This window comes from Pelophylax lessonae (assembly GCF_965119305.1).
Source record: "Pelophylax lessonae genome assembly, chromosome: 6".
Classification (NCBI taxonomy): Eukaryota; Metazoa; Chordata; class Amphibia; order Anura; family Ranidae; genus Pelophylax; species Pelophylax lessonae.
This window is the reverse complement of record NC_138773.1, coordinates 12231409-12250938: the sequence shown is the minus strand read 5'-3', so window position 1 is coordinate 12250938 and position 19530 is coordinate 12231409. Positions and strand designations below refer to the sequence as shown.

Sequence of the window (19530 nt, the reverse complement as noted above, 5' to 3'; positions counted from 1 at the left end):
TTTTTTTTTTTGCTGGGGAGGAAGGAAGTTGAGTCGGGGGCATGGCCACAGAGGCTGCCTTGGAGGGGATCATCCACTAGTTGTGTTAAATTAGTGCGGGGGGGGGCGGCATTTTATTACTTATATACCTTAACTATAGCATATATTTTATATGCGGCCCGAGAAGATTTCTCTACACTCAATGTGGCTGAGAGAAGCCGAAAGGTTGGACACCCATGATTTACAGTATATACATGTGATCTGGCGCACAGTTGCAAGTGGTTAACTGAGCTTTGAGAAGTGGCCACTCCTGAAATGCCTTCAAGGCTGTGATTAGAAGCAGCTCCAGGGGCCACACATTTGTGCCTATAGTGCATTCTCCTATACCAGATACAGGGTGTCATAGCTAGGGTTGCCACCTGTCTGGGATTCACCCAGACAATCTGGGTTTTGAATCATGTGTCAGACACATTACTCAGACAGGAATGTGGCTCAGAACAAGGCTTGACAGGAGGGAGAGAGGGCACTACAGTGCATTCTGAAAGTATTCACAGTGCTTCAATTTTTCCACATTTTCTTATGTTACAGCCCTATTCCAAAATATATTAAATTCATTATTTTCCCCCAAAATTCTATGAACAATACCCCATGATGACAACGTGAAAGAATTTTGTTTGAAATCTTTGCAAATTTATTCAAAATAAAAATAAAAAAAATCCCATGTACATAGGTATCCACAGGCTTTGCCATGATGCTCAAAATTGAGCTCAGGAGCATGCGGTTTCCACTCATCATCCTTGAGATGCTTCTGCAACTTGATTGGAGTCCACCTGTGGTAAATTCAGTTGATTACACATGATTTGGAAAGGCACACACCTGTCTATATAAGATCCCGCAGTAAACAGTGCATGTCAGAGCACAAACCAAGCCATGAAGTCCAAGGAATTGTCTGTAGACCTCAGAGACTGGATTGTATGGAAGCACAGATCTGGGGAAGGATGCAGAAAAATGACAGTGGCCTCCATCATCAGTAATAGAAGAAGTTTGTAACCACCAGGACTTTTCCTAGAGTTGGCCGTCTGGCCAAACTGTGCAATGGGGTGGAGAAGGGCCTTAGTCAGGGAGGTGACCAAGAACCCAATGGTCACTCTGACAGAGCTACAGCATTTCTCTGTGGAGAGAGGAGAACCTTTCAGAAGAACAACCATCTCTGCAGCAATCCACCAATCAGGTCTGTATAGTAGTCTGACCAGGTGGAAGCCACTCCTCAGTAAAAGGCACATGACAACCTGCCTGGAGTTTACCAAAAGGCACCTGAAGGACTCTCAGACCATGAGAAACAAAACTCTCTGGTCTGAATAAACAAGGATTGAACTCTTTCGCCTGAATGGCAAGCGTCATGTCTGGAGGAAACCAGTCATCACCAATACCTTCCCTACCGTGAAGCATGTTGGTGGAAGCATCATGCTGTGGGGATGTTTTTCAGTTGCAGGAACTCTGAGACTAGTCAGGATCGAGGGAAAGATAAATGCAGCAATGTACAGAGACATCCTTCATGAAAATTGCTCCAGAGCGCTCTGGACCTCAGACTGAGGCAAAGGTTCTTCTTCCAACAGGACAACGACCCTAAGCACACAGCCAAGATAACAAAGGAGTGGCTACGGGACAACTCTGAGAATGTCCTTGAGTTGCCCAGCCAGAGCCCAGACCAGTGCTGTATTTTGGCCTAGGCTGACAAGGCCCAGGCCTAGGGCGGCACTTTGCAGGGGTGCAGCAAAAAAGACGCAACCCTCCCCTCCTCCACCTGAGACTCTTTTGGCCACTGGTTGCTAGAGCCGCCTCTCCCTCTCACCCCCCTTCCTCTCTCTCTCACTCACTCACCCCCCCTCTCTCTTTCTCTCTCTCTCTCATCCCCCTCTCTCTCCCTCTCCCTCTCTCATTCCCCCCTCTCTCTCTCTCTCTCTCTCTCTCTCTCACCCCCCATCTCTCTCTCTCTCTCACCCCCCATCTCTATCTCTCTCTCTCTCATCCCCTCTCTCTCGCATCCTCTCTCTCTCATCCCCTCTCTCTCTCTCTCTCATCCCCCCTCTCTCTCTCTCTTATCCCCTCTCTCTCTCTCTCTCTCTCTCTCTCATCCCCCACCTCTCTCTCTCACCCCCCTCTCTCTCTCTCTCTCACCCCCCTCTCTCTCTCTCTCTCACCCCCTCTCTCTCTCTCTCTCTCTCTCTCATCCCCCCTCTCTCTCTCATCCCCTCTCTCTCTCTCTCTCTCTCTCTCTCTCTCTCTCTCTCTCTCTCTCATCCCCCCCCTCTCTCTCTCTCTCTCTCTCTCTCTCTCTTTCATCCCCTCTCTCTCTCTCCCTCTCATCCCCCCCTCTCTCTCTCTCTCTCTCTCTCTCATCCCCCCCTCTCTCTCTCATCCCCCCCTCTCTCTCTCTCATCCCCTCTCTCTCTCTCATCCCCTCTCTCTCGCATCCTCTCTCTCTCTCTCTCTCTCTCTCTCTCTCTCTCTCATCCCCTCTCTCTCTCTCTCTCTCTCTCTCTCATATCCTCTCTCTCTCATACCCCCCCTCTCTCTCTCTCATCCCCCCTCTCTCTCTCTCTCTCTCTCACCCCCTCTCTCTCTCTCTCTCTCTCATCCTCTCTCTCTCTCTCTCTCTCTCTCATCCCCTCTCTCTCTCTCTCTCATCCCCCCTCTCTCTCTCATCCCCCCTCTCTCTCTCTCTCTCATCCCCCCTCTGTCTCTCTCTCTCATCCCCTCTCTCTCTCTCTCATCCCCCCTCTCTCTCTCTCTCATCCCCCCTCTGTCTCTCTCTCTCTCATCCCCCCTCTCTCTCTCATCCCCCCTCTCTCTCTCTCTCATCCCCCCTCTGTCTCTCTCTCTCATCCCCTCTCTCTCTCTCATCCCTCTCTCTCTCTCTCTCTCTCTCATCTCCTCTCACCCCCCTCTTGGAGTCCCTAAATTTTGGAGGGAATCACATCCGTTAAAAAGAAAGGAGTGGGGCAAATTTACATAGGAAGGAGGAGGGGGGGCGCCCAATTTTTGTCTTGCCTAGGGCAGCGCAAAACCAAAAAACACCACTGGCCCAGACTTAAACCCGATTGAACATCTGGAAAGATCAGTAAATGGCTGTGCACCAACGATCCCCATCCAACCTGATGGAGCTTGAGAGGTCCTGCAAAGAAGAATGGGAGAAACTGCCCAAAAATAGGAGTGCCAAGCTTGTAGCATCATACTCAAAAAGACTGGAGGCTGTAATTGGTGCCAAAGGAGCTTCACCAAAGTATTGAGCAAAGGCTGTGAATACTTACTATATGTACATGTTTTTTTTTTTTTTAGTTTTTTTTTTTTTTTTATAAATTTGCAAAGATTTCAAACAAACTTCTTTCACGTTGTCATTTTGGGGTATTATTTGTAGAATTTTGAGCAAAATAATGAATGTATTCCATTTTGGAATAAGGCTGTAACATAACAAAATGTGGAAAAAGTGAAGCTCTGTGAATACTTTCCGGATGCACTGTATGTGTGCTGCATTACTATTCTCCTAGGAGTTCCCAAAGGTGTCCAAGGTCTGTTACAATCCTATAGTGTATATTAAAAAATAAATAAATTCACTGTGCACCGCTATAGTGTTCGGGGTTTGGCTTGAAGAAAAAGTGGCATCCCTAGTCATAGCCTCTGCAATGTGCAGCACTTTTAGCCACCAGCTTATATTTTATAAAAACTTTTTTTAGCTCAAATAAAATAAACGCACGTTATTGCATGCATAAAGGTGTGAATGGGTCCTAAAAATTCTTACCCATTGTACATGGATATATATGACGTTCTTCTTCTCCTTTCCAGTGCCAGACAACAGATAAAAGATGAAGAAATGGAGAAAGTGAAAACATTTTTGGACAACTGTGTGAAAATGACCGGTAACTTATCCCCTTGTGAAGATCCTATTTTAGTGACACCAGGGATGCTGTTAGAAATCAGGGGGCCCCGTACAGCCTACCTGACACCCCTCTTCCCTCCAAAAAATATCAAAACGATTTTTTCACTAAAAATACACTAAAATTCTTATTAGCCGACACAAACATAACATACCTTACTAGTATGCATCAAATACCAGCACATTATGAGAGACTTGCCTCAAAAGGAAGACCTGTAGCATTGCGTTGTAACCACTGAGAGGGCTTCCATCTTCCGAGGGGCCCTTCATGATTTCTTGCACCGGGGCCCTGAAGGTTCTAGTTATGCCTCTGCTCCACAGGGAGCGATCACGGGTGCCCGGCAGCAATCGCGGCCATCGGACCCACTGATTAGCTTCCCCTATGGTGGATGGGTGCACGCTCCCACTAGCGGTCCCACAAAGCGACATACTGATACGTCGTTTCACGGGAAAGAGACGGCCTGCTGCTGTAATAGTACAGCGGCTGGTCGGCAAGCAGATAAAGAGAAGGTCCAGCCCCCCCCCCCCCCCCCCATGCAGGGGCTGACTGGGGCAACCTTTGGCCCAGAGGGCAAGTACAAACCAGAAGCCCATGGTGCAGCGAATCGGCATTGCTCACTCTATCCCTCTTCCTGGACTCCTCCTGACCCCCATTCCAGGCTGAAGCTCCACTCCAGGTACTCTCTACTCCCCGGCCAAATACGAGTTCCTGACCTGGCCAGCAGGGGGCAGTTGGGGGGAGCTTGGACAGCTTGATCTTGGCTGGCTGGGGGAGAAGAGTCTCCAGTGGTACATGGAACTGGCCTCTGTTCAGACACAGTTTACACCATCCATGCTGGGGGGGGGGGCCTGCATTCTGTCCTTGTCTTTAACCCAAACTCAGTGGGTCAGCAGTGGGGACTTTTTACTTCTCTTCACCAGGAATCCTTTAGGCATGTCTGTGACAGAAGCAGTGCAGTCTTTTTATGAGGCATCAAAATGGCCCGGGGGGCAATTGCCCCCCTGGCCCAGTCCTCCCCTGCCCCCATGGAAAAATAAAAAGTTAGGTTGCATAGTATGGTAGGCCCTGGCTAAATTTATAAACATTTCCAACATGTAGTAGGCCACTTTATCTGTTAGACACCTTGGGGGCAGGAATACAGCAGACAGCCAGGGTAGGGAGGTAAACCAACAAACTCTGAGATGCTCACTGCATTCTTCTTCTTCTTCTTCTTCTTCTTCAGGTATATTTCCCATTATTGTCCTCACGAATAAAACGAATGCAGACTACATGGAAATTGAGAAAATATTTAGACACATGGGGGCAGAGACGGTGATCTCCATCGAGAATTACACACCAGAGAGCCACATAAAGACCTTGGGAAAAACCACCGACATCCTGATGGTGATAGACAGCGCCTTGAGGAAAGTCAGATTCCGCCTGGAAGAGCCAAGAAACCCGAAGAGAGAATGGATAGAGAGGAAGAAATTTCTGCTCAACTACATCCATCAGATCCAACTTCAAGAGCGAGAAAAAACAGAACGCCAAAGAAGAGAGCGAGAAAAAACAGAACGTGAAAGAAGAGAGCGAGAAAAAACAGAACGTGAAAGAAGAGAGCGAGAAAAAACAGAACGTGAAAGAAGAGAGCGAGAAAGAAAGGAGGAAGAGGCAAATAGGAGTTGGACATTTTGTGCAATATTGTAATATTCCAGCTTTATGTCAGCAGTACGAGGAACGTTTGAGAAAGACTCCATCAGACTTTCCATGGAAATGACACACACATAGTTCACTGGGAACGTGGTGGCACGCAGTGCCAGCACCTCCAGCACTAAATGTATGGGTAGTGAGGTGTGCTGAAGGGTCCAATGAATGTTAGCTGCTGGGCAATCTATTGTTGCTGGGAAGATGGGGGGGGGGGTCTATTGTTGTGGGGGAGGGGGGGTTATTATGTTGCTAGTGGGTCAATACTTGCTGAGAGGGATCTACTGTTGAACGAGGGGTCTATTGTTGCTGGCTTCTTGTGGGTGTGTTAATCCTGGCTTCTAGAGGATCTATTGTTGCAGGGAGATCTATTTTTGAGGGAGGGGCCTATATTTTTGCTGGGGGGTCTTATGTTGCTGGTGGTCAATTGTTGTTGGGAGCGATCTACTGTTGAGGAAGGGGTCTATTGTTGCTGGCTGCTGGTGGGAGTATTAATCCTGGCTTCTAGAGGATCTATTGTTGCAAGGAGATCTATTTTTGAGGGAGGGGTCTATATTGTTGCTGGGGGGGGGGGTCTTATGTTGCTGGTGGTCAATTGTTGTTGGGAGCGATCTACTGTTGAGGAAGGGGTCTATTGTTGGCTTCTGGAGGGTCTATTAATGCTGGCTGCTGGGCAATCTATTGTTGCTGGGAAGAGGGGGGGTCTATTGTTGTGGGGGAGGGGGGTTATTTTGTTGCTAGTGGGTCAATACTTGCTGGGAGGGATCTACTGTTGAACGAGGGGTCTATTGTTGCTGGCTGCTGGTGGGTGTATTAATCTTGGCTTCTAGAGAATCTATTGTTGCAGGGAGATCTATTTTTGAGGGAGGGGCCTATATTGTTGCTGGGGGGGGGGTCTTATGTTGCTGGTGGTCAATTGTTGTTGGGAGCAATCTACTGTTGAGGGAGGGGTCTATTGTTGTTGGCTTCTGGAGGGTCTATTAATGCTGGCAGCACGGATATCTATTGTTGCTGGTGGGGTCTATTGTTCCCCTGAAAGAGGCAGTACAGGGAGGGGGTGGATACAAGGGACGATGCTTAGAGGTGGGTAGGGGGCGGAAACAGGGGATGACTTGGAAGAGGGGAGTTCCTGCACCCAGTGCCGGAACAAGGTCACCCAGCACCCAGGGCAAGGATGCCAAACTGCGCTACCCCTCCCTTAGGTTTAGGGTCAAGGTGCCCCCCATCCCTGCAATAAACCATTGCGCCCAGGCAGGGCCAATAATTGGGGGGGACCACAAGCCCTCTTGTAGGGGGCCCAAGCACACAGGAGGGCCCACAAAGGGAGGGGGATTAGTGATGGACAACAAATACAGAAATCTCCCTCCAGAATCTGATCTGTCCCTCTCCCTGCTATCAGCTTTTATCTGTTGAGAAAGAGACAGTCTTCCCTCACTAATCAACCTCCCTGTGTGGGCCCCCCTCCCAGCACTGGCTCTAATGTTATCTCTGCTCAGGAGTTTATTTGTAACTTTGTTTCTCTTCCTCTGTCTCTCTGATCACTGAGCTCCAACTGCCCAGCCTGTATATTTTTCTCATCTCATTTTTATTCAACATCATTTTTTTTCTAGATTCAGCAGGAATTATGTGAGTTATGTTATATTTGTGTCTGATAATAGTGATTTTGTTGTAATTTTAGTTAAATATATCTTTAATATTTTCTTGGGGGGGGCCCTGCCAGGTAGTCTGTACAGGGCCCCGCGATTTCTAACAGCAGTCCTGTGCCCAGGGCAACCATCCCTCCTGCCCACCCCTTGTCCTGGCCCTGCCTGCACCCATTCTCTAAGAAAATAAGCCCTGAGGGTCAGTGACTCTGATACATTGAATCGGACGTTTGGAACCACAGACCAGCTGAAACCTTCTTAAGTACATTTCATCTTTATTCCCATTTATCTTACTGTTCATGTTTGTGGTATATTTTTCAGTAAATTGCACTGTTTTTCTTTTTTTTTTTTCTGTTAAATTATTTTTTAAAAAGTCTTATTCCTAAAGCAGTAAACCACAACAGAAAGAATTGCTGTCAGTTTGAAGAGCGCTGCTACAGTTTAACCACTTTACCACCGGAGGATTTTGCTGTCTTATGTCCAGGCCACTTTTTGAGATTCGGCGCTGTGTGATTTTAACTGACAATTGCGCGGTCGTGCGATGCTGTACCCAAACAAAATTTACGTCCTTTTTTTCCCACAAACAGAGCTTTCTTTTGGTGGTATTTGATCACCTATGCGATTTTTACTTTTTGCGCTATAAACAAAAAAAGAGCGTAAATTTCGAAAATATAACAATATTTTTCACATTTTTTATATGAAATTCCCCCCCAAAAAAATGTAAAAATCAAAATTTTTTTAAATTTTTGGCCAATTTGTTTTCTGCTACCTATGTTTGGTAAAAAAAAATCACAATAAGCGTATTTTGATTGGTTTGCGCAAAAGTTATTGCGTTTACTAACTAAGGGAAAGATTTCTGTCATTTTTGGTGTTTTTTTTTTAACGAGTAATGGCGGTGATCTGCGATTTTTTTTTTTGCGGGACTGCGACATTGCGGCAGACAGATCGGACCCTTGACTGACTTTTTTGACACTTTTGGGGGTACCAGTGACATTACTGCAGTAATCAGTGCTATAAATATGCACTGTTACTGTAAAAATGACACTGGCAGGGAAGGGGTTAATTTTATTGGAGAGGGAGGGGTTAATGTATGCCTGGTGCTTACTAACGTGTGTGGGGGGAGGGGACTGAGTGACACAAGGACAGATCGTAGGTTGAGCTATGCTGAACACTGCAATCTGTCCCTGCCTGTCACTTAGGAGATCCGCCCGCTCTGTTTACACAAGCGGGCGGATCTCCAGGCTCGATCCCCGACGATCGGGGAAGAGCAGCGGCGATCGCCGCCTCTCCTCCCCTGGCCTGACTCCCGCTGTGACTGAATACAGTGGGAGTGAGCCTTCAGTGGCACGCGAGCGCCGCCCACAAGGGGAGGAGTCCAGCGACGTAGGTCTACGTCGCTGGACGCAATCGAGCCACTTTGCCGCATTCAGTCCCAGTGACTGGTCGGCAAGTGGTTAACCACTTGACCTCCGGAAGATTTACCCCTCTTCCTGACCAGGCCATTTTTTGCCATACGGCACTGCATTACTTTAATTGACAATTGCGCGGTCGTGCAACGCTGTACCCAAATAAAATTGATGTCCTTTTTTTTCCCCCCCACAAATAGAGCTTTTTTTTTTGGTGGTATTTTATCACCTCTGCGGCTTTTATTGTTTGCGCTATAAACAAAAAACTAGAGTGAGGAGGAAAAAGTATTTGATCCCCTGCTAATTTTGTACGTTAGACAAATAAATGATCAGTCTATAATTTTAAAAGATAGGTTTATTTTAACCACTTAAGCTCCGGAGGATTTTCCTGCTCAAAGACCAGGGCTTATTTTGCAATTTGGCACTGTGTGACTTTAACAGACAATTGCGTGGTTGTGCAACGCTGTACCTAAATAAAATTGACGTCCTTTCGTTCCCACAAACAGAGCTTTCTTTTGGTGGTATTTGATCACCTGTGCGATTTTTACTTTTTGCGCTATAAACAAAAAAAGAGCGACAATTTTGAAAAAATAACAATATTTTTCAAATTTTTTTTATATGAAATTCCCCCCCAAAAAAATGTAAAAATCAAATTTTTTTTAACATTTTAGGCCAATTCATTTTCTGCTACATATTTTTGGTAAAAAAAAAATCGCAAAAAGTGTATTTTGATTGGTTTGCGCAAAAGTTATCGCAGCTACTAACTACAGGAAAGATTTTTGTCATTTTTATTGTTTTTTTTTTTTAACTAGTAATGGCGACAATCTGCGATTTTTTTGCGGGACTGCGACATTGTGGCAGACAGGTCGGACCCCTGACTGACATTTTTGACACTTTTGGGGGGACCAGTGACATTACTACAGTAATCAGTGCTATACATATGCACTGTTACTGTAAAAATGACACTGGCAGGGAAGGGGTTAACTTTATTAGTGATCAAGGGGTTAAGTGTGTCCCTAGGGGGGGTGATTGTAACTGTAAAGAGGCGTGGCTTGTGATGTAACCACAGAGACATACGATCCTACATAGCAGGATCGTACAGTCTCTGCAGTTACACCAGGGAGAATGACAGACGGCTTTTCACCGGGAGAGAGACGGCCCTACATCGTTTTGCCTGTACGGGGCTGACTGCCGCAGTAAATAGTCATGCAGCGGTCAGCAAGCGGTTAACAGTGAGAGACGGAATAACAACAAAAACATCCAGAAAAACGCATTTCAAAAAAGTTATAAACTGATTTGCATTTTATTGAGTGAAATAAGTATTTGATCCGCTACCAATCAGCGAGATTTCTGGCTCCCAGGTCTCTTCTATACAGGTAGCAAGCTAAGATTAGGAGGACTCTCTTAAAGGGAGTGCTCCTAATCTCAGCTTGTTACCTGTATAATAGACACCTGTCCACAGAAGCAAGCAATAAATCAGATTCCAATCTCTCCACCATGGCCAAGACCAAAGAGCTGTCCCAGGATGTCGGGGACACGATTGTAGACCTACACAAGGCTGGAATGGGCTACAAAACCATTGCCAAGCAGCTTGGTGAGAGGGTGACAACAGTTGGTGCGATTATTCGCAAATGGAAGAAACACAAAATAACTGTCAATCTCCCTCGGTCTGGGGCTCCATGGAAGATCTCACCTCGTGGAGTTTCAATGATCATGAGAACGGTGAAGAATCAGCCCAGAACTACACGGGAGAATCTTGTCAATGATCTCAAGGCAGCTGGGACCATAGTCACCAAGAAAACAATTGGTAACACACTACACTGTGAAGGACTGAGATCCTGCATCTCCTGCAAGGTCCTCCTGCTCAGGAAATCACATGTACAGCCCATCTGAAGTTTTCAATGAACATCTGAATGATTCAGAGGAGAACTGGGTGAAAGTGTTGTGGTCAGATGAGATCGAGCTCTTTGGCATCAACTCAACTCGCCGTGTTTGGAGGAAGAGGAACGCTGCCTATGACCCCAAGAACACCAATCCAAACATGAAGGTGGAAATATTATGCTTTGGGGGGTGTTTTTTTGCTAAGGGGACAGGACAACTTCACCGCATCAAAGGCCCGATGGACGGGACCATCAGATCTTGGGTGAGAACCTCCTTCCCTCAGCCAGTGCATTGGAAATGCGTCATACATGGGTATTCCAGCATGACAATGACACAAAACACACAGGTAAGGCAACAAATGAGTTGCTCAGGAAGAAGCACATTAAGGTCCTGGAGTGGGCTAGCCAGTCTCCAGACCTTAATCCTATAGAAAATATGTGGAGGGAGCTGAAGGTTCGAGTCACCAAACGTCACCCTCAAAATCTTAATGACTTGGAGAGAATCTGCAAAGAGGAATGAGACAAAATCCCTCCTGAGATGTGTGCAAACCTGGAGGCCAACTACAAGAAACGTCTGACCTCTGTGATTGTCAACAAGGGTTTCTCCACCAACTACTAAGTCGTGTTTGGCGAAGGGATCAAATACTTATTTCACTTATTAAAATGCTAATCAATTTATAACTTTTTTGAAATGCGTTTTTCTGGATATTTTTGTTGTTATTCTGTCTCTCACTGGTAGAATAAACCAACCAATAAAATTATAGACTGATCATTTCTTTGTCAGTGGGCAAACAGACAAGATCAGCAGGGGATCAAATACTTTTTTCCCTCACTGTACCGACAATTTTGAAAAGTAAACAATATTTTTTTTACTTTCTGCTATAAGACATATCCAATAAAAAAATGTAGAAAATCAAATTTCTTCAAAAAATGTAGGCCAATATGTATTCTGCTACATATTTTTGGTAAATAAAATCCCAATAAGCGTATATTGATTGGTTTACGTGAACATCATAGCGTCTACAAACGATGGGATATGTTTTTGGAATTTGCATTTATTTATTTTTTTTACTAGTAATGGTGGCGATCAGTGACTTATAGCGGGACTGCGACATTGCAGCGGACAAATCGGACCCCTAACTGACATTTTTGACACTTTTTTTGGGAACCAGTGACCCTAATACAGTGATCAGTGCTAAAAATATGCACTGTCACTGTACTAATGACACTGGCAGGGAATGGGGTTAACATCAGGGGCAAGCAAAGGGTTAACTATGTGCCTAACCAGTGCTTGTGTACAGTGTAGGAGGTGCTTTTACTATGTAAAGGCATGGATCCATGTCCCTGCTTTGCAGGAACACAGGATCCGTGCCTTCCCTACTGTCAGAATGGCAATCTGCCTTGTTTACATAGACAGATTGCTGTTCTGCCTGTGTATGGAGCGATCAGCGGGTGCCGGCAGACATCGAGTCCGCAGGTCCCGCTGATCGGCTCCCACTGTGTAGAATCACAGCGGGAGTGAGCCGCCGGTGCTGCGCACTCACGCCCACGACCTGGAAGTGCAGCATCAGGTATATATATATATATATATATATATATATATACAGTGGGGATCGAAAGTTTGGGCACCCCAGGTAAAAATGTGTATTAATGTGCATAAAGAAGCCAAGGAAAGATGGAAAAATCTCCAAAAGGCATCAAATTACAGATTAGACATTCTGATAATATGTCAACAAAAGTTAGATTTTATTTCCATCATTGACACTTTCAAAATTACAGAAAACAAAAAAATGGCGTTTGCAAAAGTTTGGGCACCCTGCAGAATTTATAGCATGCACTGCCCCCTTTGCAAGGCTGAGACCTGCCAGTGTCATGGATTGTTCTCAGTCATCGTCTGGGAAGACCAGGTGATGTCAATCTCAAAGGTTTTAAATGCCCAGACTCATCTGACCTTGCCCCAACAATCAGCACCATGGCATCTTCTAAGCAGTTGTCTAGAAAACTGAAACTGAAAATAGTTGACGCTCACAAAGCTGGAGAAGGCTATAAGAAGATAGCAAAGCGTTTTCAGATGTCAATATCCTCTGTTCGGAATGTAATTAAGAAATGGCAGTCATCAGGAACAGTGGAAGTTAAAGCAAGATCTGGAAGACCAAGAAAAATATCAGACAGAACAGCTCGCAGGATTGTGAGAAAAACAATTCAAAACCCACGTTTGACTGCACGATCCCTCCAGAAAGATCTGGCAGACACTGGAGTTGTGGTTCACTATTCCACTATAAAGAGATACTTGTACAAATATGGTCTTCATGGAAGAGTCATCAGAAGAAAACCTCTTCTACGTCCTTACCACAAAAATCAGCGTTTGAACTTTGCAAATGAACATACAGACAAGCCTGATGTATTTTGGAAACAAGTTCTGTGGACCGATGAGGTTAAAATTTAACTTTTTGGCCCGGAATGAACAAAAGTTCGTTTGGAGAAGAAGGGGCACAGAATTTAATGAAAAGAACCTCTGTCCAACTGTGAAGCATGGGGGTGGATCAATCATGCTTTGGGGTTGTATTGCAGCCAGTGGCACAGGGAAGATCTCACGAGTAGAAGGAAAAATGGATTCAATAAAATATCAGCAAATTTTGGATGGTCTTGATGCCATCTGTGAAAAAGCTGAAGTTAAAGAGAGGATGGCTTCTACAAATGGATAATGATCCTAAACACACCTCGAAATCCACGGGGGATTACATCAAGAGGCGTAAACTGAAGGTTTTGCCATGGCCTTCACAATTTCCTGACCTCAACATAATTGAAAATCTATGGATAGACCTTAAAAGAGCAGTGCGTGACAGACAGCCCAGAAATCTCAAACTTTTTTAAGGAAGAATGGGCAAAGATACCTCAAAACAAGAATTGAAAGACTCTTGGCTGGCTACAAAAGGCGTTTACAAGCTGTGATACTTGCCAAAGGGGGCAGTACAAGATATTAACTCTGCAGGGTGCCCAAATTTTTGCAGACGCCATTTTTTTGTTTTCTGTTATTTTGAAAGTGTAAATGATTGAAATAAAATCTAACTTTTGTTGACATATTATAAGAATGTCTAATCTGTAATTTGATGCCTTTTGGAGATTTTTCCATCTTTCCTTGGCTTCTTTATGCACATTAATACAAATTTTTACCTGGATTGCCCAAACTTTCGATCCCCACTTTATATATATATATACACACGTGATCCTGCACAGCACAGCCACCCTGTAGCAGTAAAGCAGTAAAACTGCTAAAGGGCGGTCAGCAACTGGTTAACCACTGTCATATTTTTTTCTGACATGACAGTGTGTGTATTTCAGAAGTCGGAATTGTTATGACCGATACTATAAACGGTGCATGTTCATAGGTGTGCGCAGACTATTGCACTAGGGTCTGCCCCCCCCAAAGCTCAAATACACATGAGTGTGACTAAATATATATATATATATATATATATATATATATATATATATATATATACAGTATATATGAAAAGAGAGGGTAGGAGAATGGCGCTGCCTAGTGGCAAAAAGTAGTATAAGGTGCTAAAGAAGTGCTGATATGATTGGTAAATATGATGCACTATAAATCCAATAAAGGAGAAAACACTGTGGGTGCACATACTGTATATAATGTAAACAAGAAGATCAATATGACGTGTGACGTGTAGTGTCACAAAGATCGGATGTGCATATGTTGTTCAAACATAGACAACAGGTGAGTGAATAAGAGTTAAAAACGTTAAAGTGACGTGTGCATATACAGTACATATCCTTAGGTAGTGTAACTGCTGGAGGGTATAAGGAAATATATGAAAATATTATTATACAAACTATAAATACAAATATGAAATGGGATAGGTGCCAATAACTCAAAGTGATATGTGCATTAGTGACCGCAAACATAAGATCATACAATAACTGAATGAAATCAGAAAATACAATATAAGACTTTCACTGAATTGAAGTGCTGTGTGCATATAAAGTGGCCTGTGCACGTGAGCCAGTGACAAATACATAGAAGTAAATATAAACGTGACCAGAGTGTCCAAGTTAGGACCTATAATCTGTAATATGGAGGTGAGGTGACAGCAAGTTAAATATAAATAAATAAATATAAGGTGATCAGAAAAGTCTGATATTAACAGCAGGTGACAGTCTTCGTGTAAAAACATACGATGGGTGACCCCGTGGTGGGCAGTGAGGTGCTTGGTGACCCCTCTAGTGAATAACGCACTCACCAGAGATACCCACCCCACACAGGGTATATGTGGTAATCCAATGGGTGGATCCTGGTGTCCTCTGAGGGTCCTTAGATTGGATGTCTTAGGTGATCCCTGGAGGGTCTCGTGCTAGAGGAAGATTCCCAGAGGGAAGTGGCTGGGGTCTGCTGGGATACTAACAGTAGGAAGTAGGGGTTCCAAGTATCCATGGAGTGTCACTCGTACCAGTGGGGCAGGGGTTCCAAAATAATGGAAAGGCACATAGTGTGATATTGTCTAACAGGGTTTATTTAATAAGCACGGATAAGAGAGGTACTCACGTTTGTGGAGGTAAATACAGACAAATAATCGTATGAGTGGAGCGCGATGAGGAAGAGGCACTGCGTCAGCCTTTGGTCTTCACGAGACATTGGACTCATAATGGACGTTGCTCTATGGAATTGATATGCTGGAATATGTCATATGTTTGTGAGTAGTTTACTTTTATCATTTTTTTTTTTTTTTATCACTCACAGCCCACTGAGGATAATGCGCTAGGCTGGTGCGCCCTTCTCTTTGTTTACATTTCTGCAATGTTTTGTCGACCCCCCCGGTCGTAGAGGGCAGCAGAGCTTAGCCATAGTGGATGCCAAGTGAGAGTTCCGGGATAGAGGCAGCCTGAGAACCTGGTTCCGAGCGTAGGAGTAAGGTGCTCAGCATCGCAGTTTTCTTTTTTGAGGTCCGAGATACTGTTGTGGAGAAGTTTAAAGCCGGATTTGGATACAAAAAGATTTCCCAAGCTTTAAACATCCCAAGGAGCACTGTGCAAGCGATAATATTGAAATGGAAGGAGTATCAGACCACTGCAAATCTACGAAGACCTGGCCGTCCCTCTAAACTTTCAGCTCATACAAGGAGAAGACTGATCAGAGATGCAGACAAGAGGCCCATGATCACTCTGGATGAACTGCAGAGATCTACAGCTGAGGTGGGAGACTCTGTCCATAGGACAACAATTAGTGTTGAGCGAACACGGACTGTATTATTCGTGTTCGTACCGAATAATTGGATTTTTTGTACCCGAACACGGACACGGACACTTTACTGTATGTTCGGGTAAAAATCCGTGTTCGGTCGTTTTATTTCCGGGTTTTGCATGCTTTGGCGCTCTTTTCATGGCGGGCTTTCAACAGCCAATCAACAATCGTTTAACTGGTGTGCCTTAAGCCATCCCAGCCATGCCTGCAAATGTCTCAGTAGCTGTGATTGGCCGTCTGAAGCATGTGACCAAGTCTTTATAAGTTCGAGGCAGCCGCAGCGGCGTCATTATGCTGCTTAGATTCAGGGACAGAGCACACATCAACGTGCTGGCTGCTGATTAGGGAAAGATAGGCAGGAAAAAACCATTTGTGTCCGGATAGAATTGAGGGACAGGTCGGAGTGTTTAGGCAGGGCGAGTTGTAGGCATTTTAGGGATAGAGTCTGCTGAATTATATAGGGTCAGTGTCTTCTACAAACTACAATCGATATTGCTGTGTGGGGGGTGGGGTGAATCTGCACTCAATCCTGATCTACGATCTCTTCTCAATCCTGTTAGGGACAGAGTCTGCTGAATTTTAGGGAAACTGTGTTCTACAAACTACAATCGATATTGCTGTGTGGGGGGTGGGGTGAATCTGCACTCAATCCTGATCTACGATCTCTTCTCAATCCTGTTAGGGACAGAGTCTGCTGAATTTTAGGGAAACTGTGTTCTACAAACTACAATCGATATTGCTGTGTGGTGTGGGATTGGAGATAGGCAGGTGTCAGTGATCCACATCCATTTTTCTGTGTGTGAGCTGCAGTGAACACAATCTTTTTGGGCTGCAGTGAACACAATCTTTTTGGGCTGCAGTGAACACAATCTTTTTGGGCTGCAGTGAACACAATCTTTTTGGGGTGCAGTGAACAAAATCTTTTTGGGGTGCAGTGAACACAATCCTTTTTGGTGTGCAGTGAACACAATCTTTGTGGGGTGCAGTGAACAAAATCCTTTGTGGGGTGCAGTGAACACAATCTTTTTGGGGTGCAGTGAACAAAATCCTTTTTGGGGTGCAGTGAACAACATCCTTTTTGGGGTGCAGTGAACACAATCTTTTTGGGGTGCAGTGAACAAAATCCTTTGTGGGGTGCAGTGAACACAATCTTTTTGGGGTGCAGTGAACACAATCTTTTTGGGGTGGAGTGAACAACATCCTTTTTGGGGTGCAGTGAACAAAATCCTTTTTGGGGTGCAGTGAACAAAATCATTTTTGGGGTGCAGTGAACACAATCTTTTTGGGGTGCAGTGAACACAATCTTTGTGGGGTGCAGTGAACACAATCTTTTTGGGGTGGAGTGAACAACATCCTTTTTGGGGTGCAGTGAACAACATCCTTTTTGGGGTGCAGTGAACACAATCTTTTTGGGGTGCAGTGAACACAATCTTTGTGGGGTACAGTGAACAGAATCTTTGTGGGGTGCAGTGAACACAATCTTTGGGGGGTACAGTGAACACAATCTTTGTGAGGTGCAGTGAACACAATCTTTGTGGGGTGCAGTGAACACAATCATTGTGGGGTGCAGTGAACTCAATCTTTGTGGGGTACAGTGAACACAATCTCATACTGAAGGTTTGAGGGTGCTGCCTGTTCCATACTCCCCCTACTCCTCATCTAGCCTTTTAGGGGTACAAACAATAGTAATTGGGGCCTAGTGTGGTTGTGTACGTGTGATATACATACACTTTTTTGGGATCATATTTTCTATTCCGCTATTTAATCAAAAACCTTTGGGGATCAGTTAAATTGGGGGATAGTCTGTGTTGGTACGTGTGAGAGAGATCCACCTTTCCAAGTTGTTGGGGTTCATCTCATACTTCTGAAGGTTTGAGGGTGCTGCCTGTTCCATACTCCCCCTACTCCTAGCCTTTTAGGGGTACAAACAATAGTAATTGGGGCCTAGTGTGGTTGTGTACGTGTGATATACATACACTTTTTTGGGATCATATTTTCTATTCCGCTATTTAATCAAAAACCTCTGGGGATCAGTTAAATTGGGGGATAGTCTGTGTTGGTACGTGTGAGAGAGATCCACCTTTCCAAGTTGTTGGGGTTCATCTCATACTTCTGAAGGTTTGAGGGTGCTGCCTGTTCCATACTCCCCCCTACTCCTAGCCTTTTAGGGGTACAAACAATAGTAATTGGGGCCTAGTGTGGTTGTGTACGTGTGATATACATACACTTTTTTGGGATCATATTTTCTATTCCGCTATTTAATCAAAAACCTTTGGGGATCAGTTAAATTGGGGGATAGTCTGTGTTGGTACGTGTGAGAGAGATCCACCTTTCCAAGTTGTTGGGGTTCATCTCATACTTCTGAAGGTTTGAGGGTGCTGCCTGTTCCATACTCCCCCTACTCCTAGCCTTTTAGGGGTACAAACAATAGTAATTGGGGCCTAGTGTGGTTGTGTACGTGTGATATACATACACTTTTTTGGGATCATATTTTCTATTCCGCTATTTAATCAAAAACCTCTGGGGATCAGTTAAATTGGGGGATAGTCTGTGTTGGTACGTGTGAGAGAGATCCACCTTTCCAAGTTGTTGGGGTTCATCTCATACTTCTGAAGGTTTGAGGGTGCTGCCTGTTCCATACTCCCCCTACTCCTAGCCTTTTAGGGGTACAAACAATAGTAATTGGGGCCTAGTGTGGTTGTGTACGTGTGATATACATACACTTTTTTGGGATCATATTTTCTATTCCGCTATTTAATCAAAAACCTCTGGGGATCAGTTAAATTGGGGGATAGTCTGTGTTGGTACGTGTGAGAGAGATCCACCTTTCCAAGTTGTTGGGGTTCATCTCATACTTCTGAAGGTTTGAGGGTGCTGCCTGTTCCATACTCCCCCTACTCCTAGCCTTTTAGGGGTACAAACAATAGTAATTGGGGCCTAGTGTGGTTGTGTACGTGTGATATACATACACTTTTTTGGGATCATATTTTCTATTCCGCTATTTAATCAAAAACCTTTGGGGATCAGTTAAATTGGGGGATAGTCTGTGTTGGTACGTGTGAGAGAGATCCACCTTTCCAAGTTGTTGGGGTTCATCTCATACTTCTGAAGGTTTGAGGGTGCTGCCTGTTCCATACCCCCCCTACTCCTCATCTAGCCTTTTAGGGGTACAAACAATAGTAATTGGGGCCTAGTGTGGTTGTGTACGTGCGAGATACATACACTTTTTTTGATCATATTTCCTATTCCGCTATTCAATAAAAACCTTTGAGGATCAATTGAATTGCGGGATAGTCTGTGTCGGTACGTGTGAGAGAGATCCACCTTTCCAAGTTGTTGGGGTTCATCTCATACTTCTGAAGGTTTGAGGGTGCTGCCTGTTCCATACCCCCCCTACTCCTCATCTAGCCTTTTAGGGGTACAAACAATAGTAATTGGGGCCTAGTGTGGTTGTGTACGTGCGAGATACATACACTTTTTTTGATCATATTTCCTATTCCGCTATTCAATAAAAACCTTTGAGGATCAATTGAATTGCGGGATAGTCTGTGTCGGTACGTGTGAGAGAGATCCACCTTTCCAAGTTGTTGGGGTTCATCTCATACTTCTGAAGGTTTGAGGGTGCTGCCTGTTCCATACCCCCCCTACTCCTCATCTAGCCTTTTAGGGGTACAAACAATAGTAATTGGGGCCTAGTGTGGTTGTGTACGTGCGAGATACATACACTTTTTTTGATCATATTTCCTA

At 44.7% G+C, this 19530-nt stretch overlaps 1 protein-coding gene across 1 annotated transcript in view; it reads left to right on the top strand.

Moving 5' to 3' along the window:
* LOC309558406 (uncharacterized protein) overlaps window positions 1-19530 on the top strand; it is a gene marked incomplete at both ends in the record, with an annotated part of 107411 nt that overhangs the window by 68801 nt on the left and 19080 nt on the right. Inside the window, one exon of the mRNA XM_082261480.1 lies at window positions 5137-5561. Within this exon, the coding sequence (XP_082117606.1) occupies window positions 5137-5561 (425 nt within the window). The remainder of the gene's footprint in view (window positions 1-5136; window positions 5562-19530) is intronic.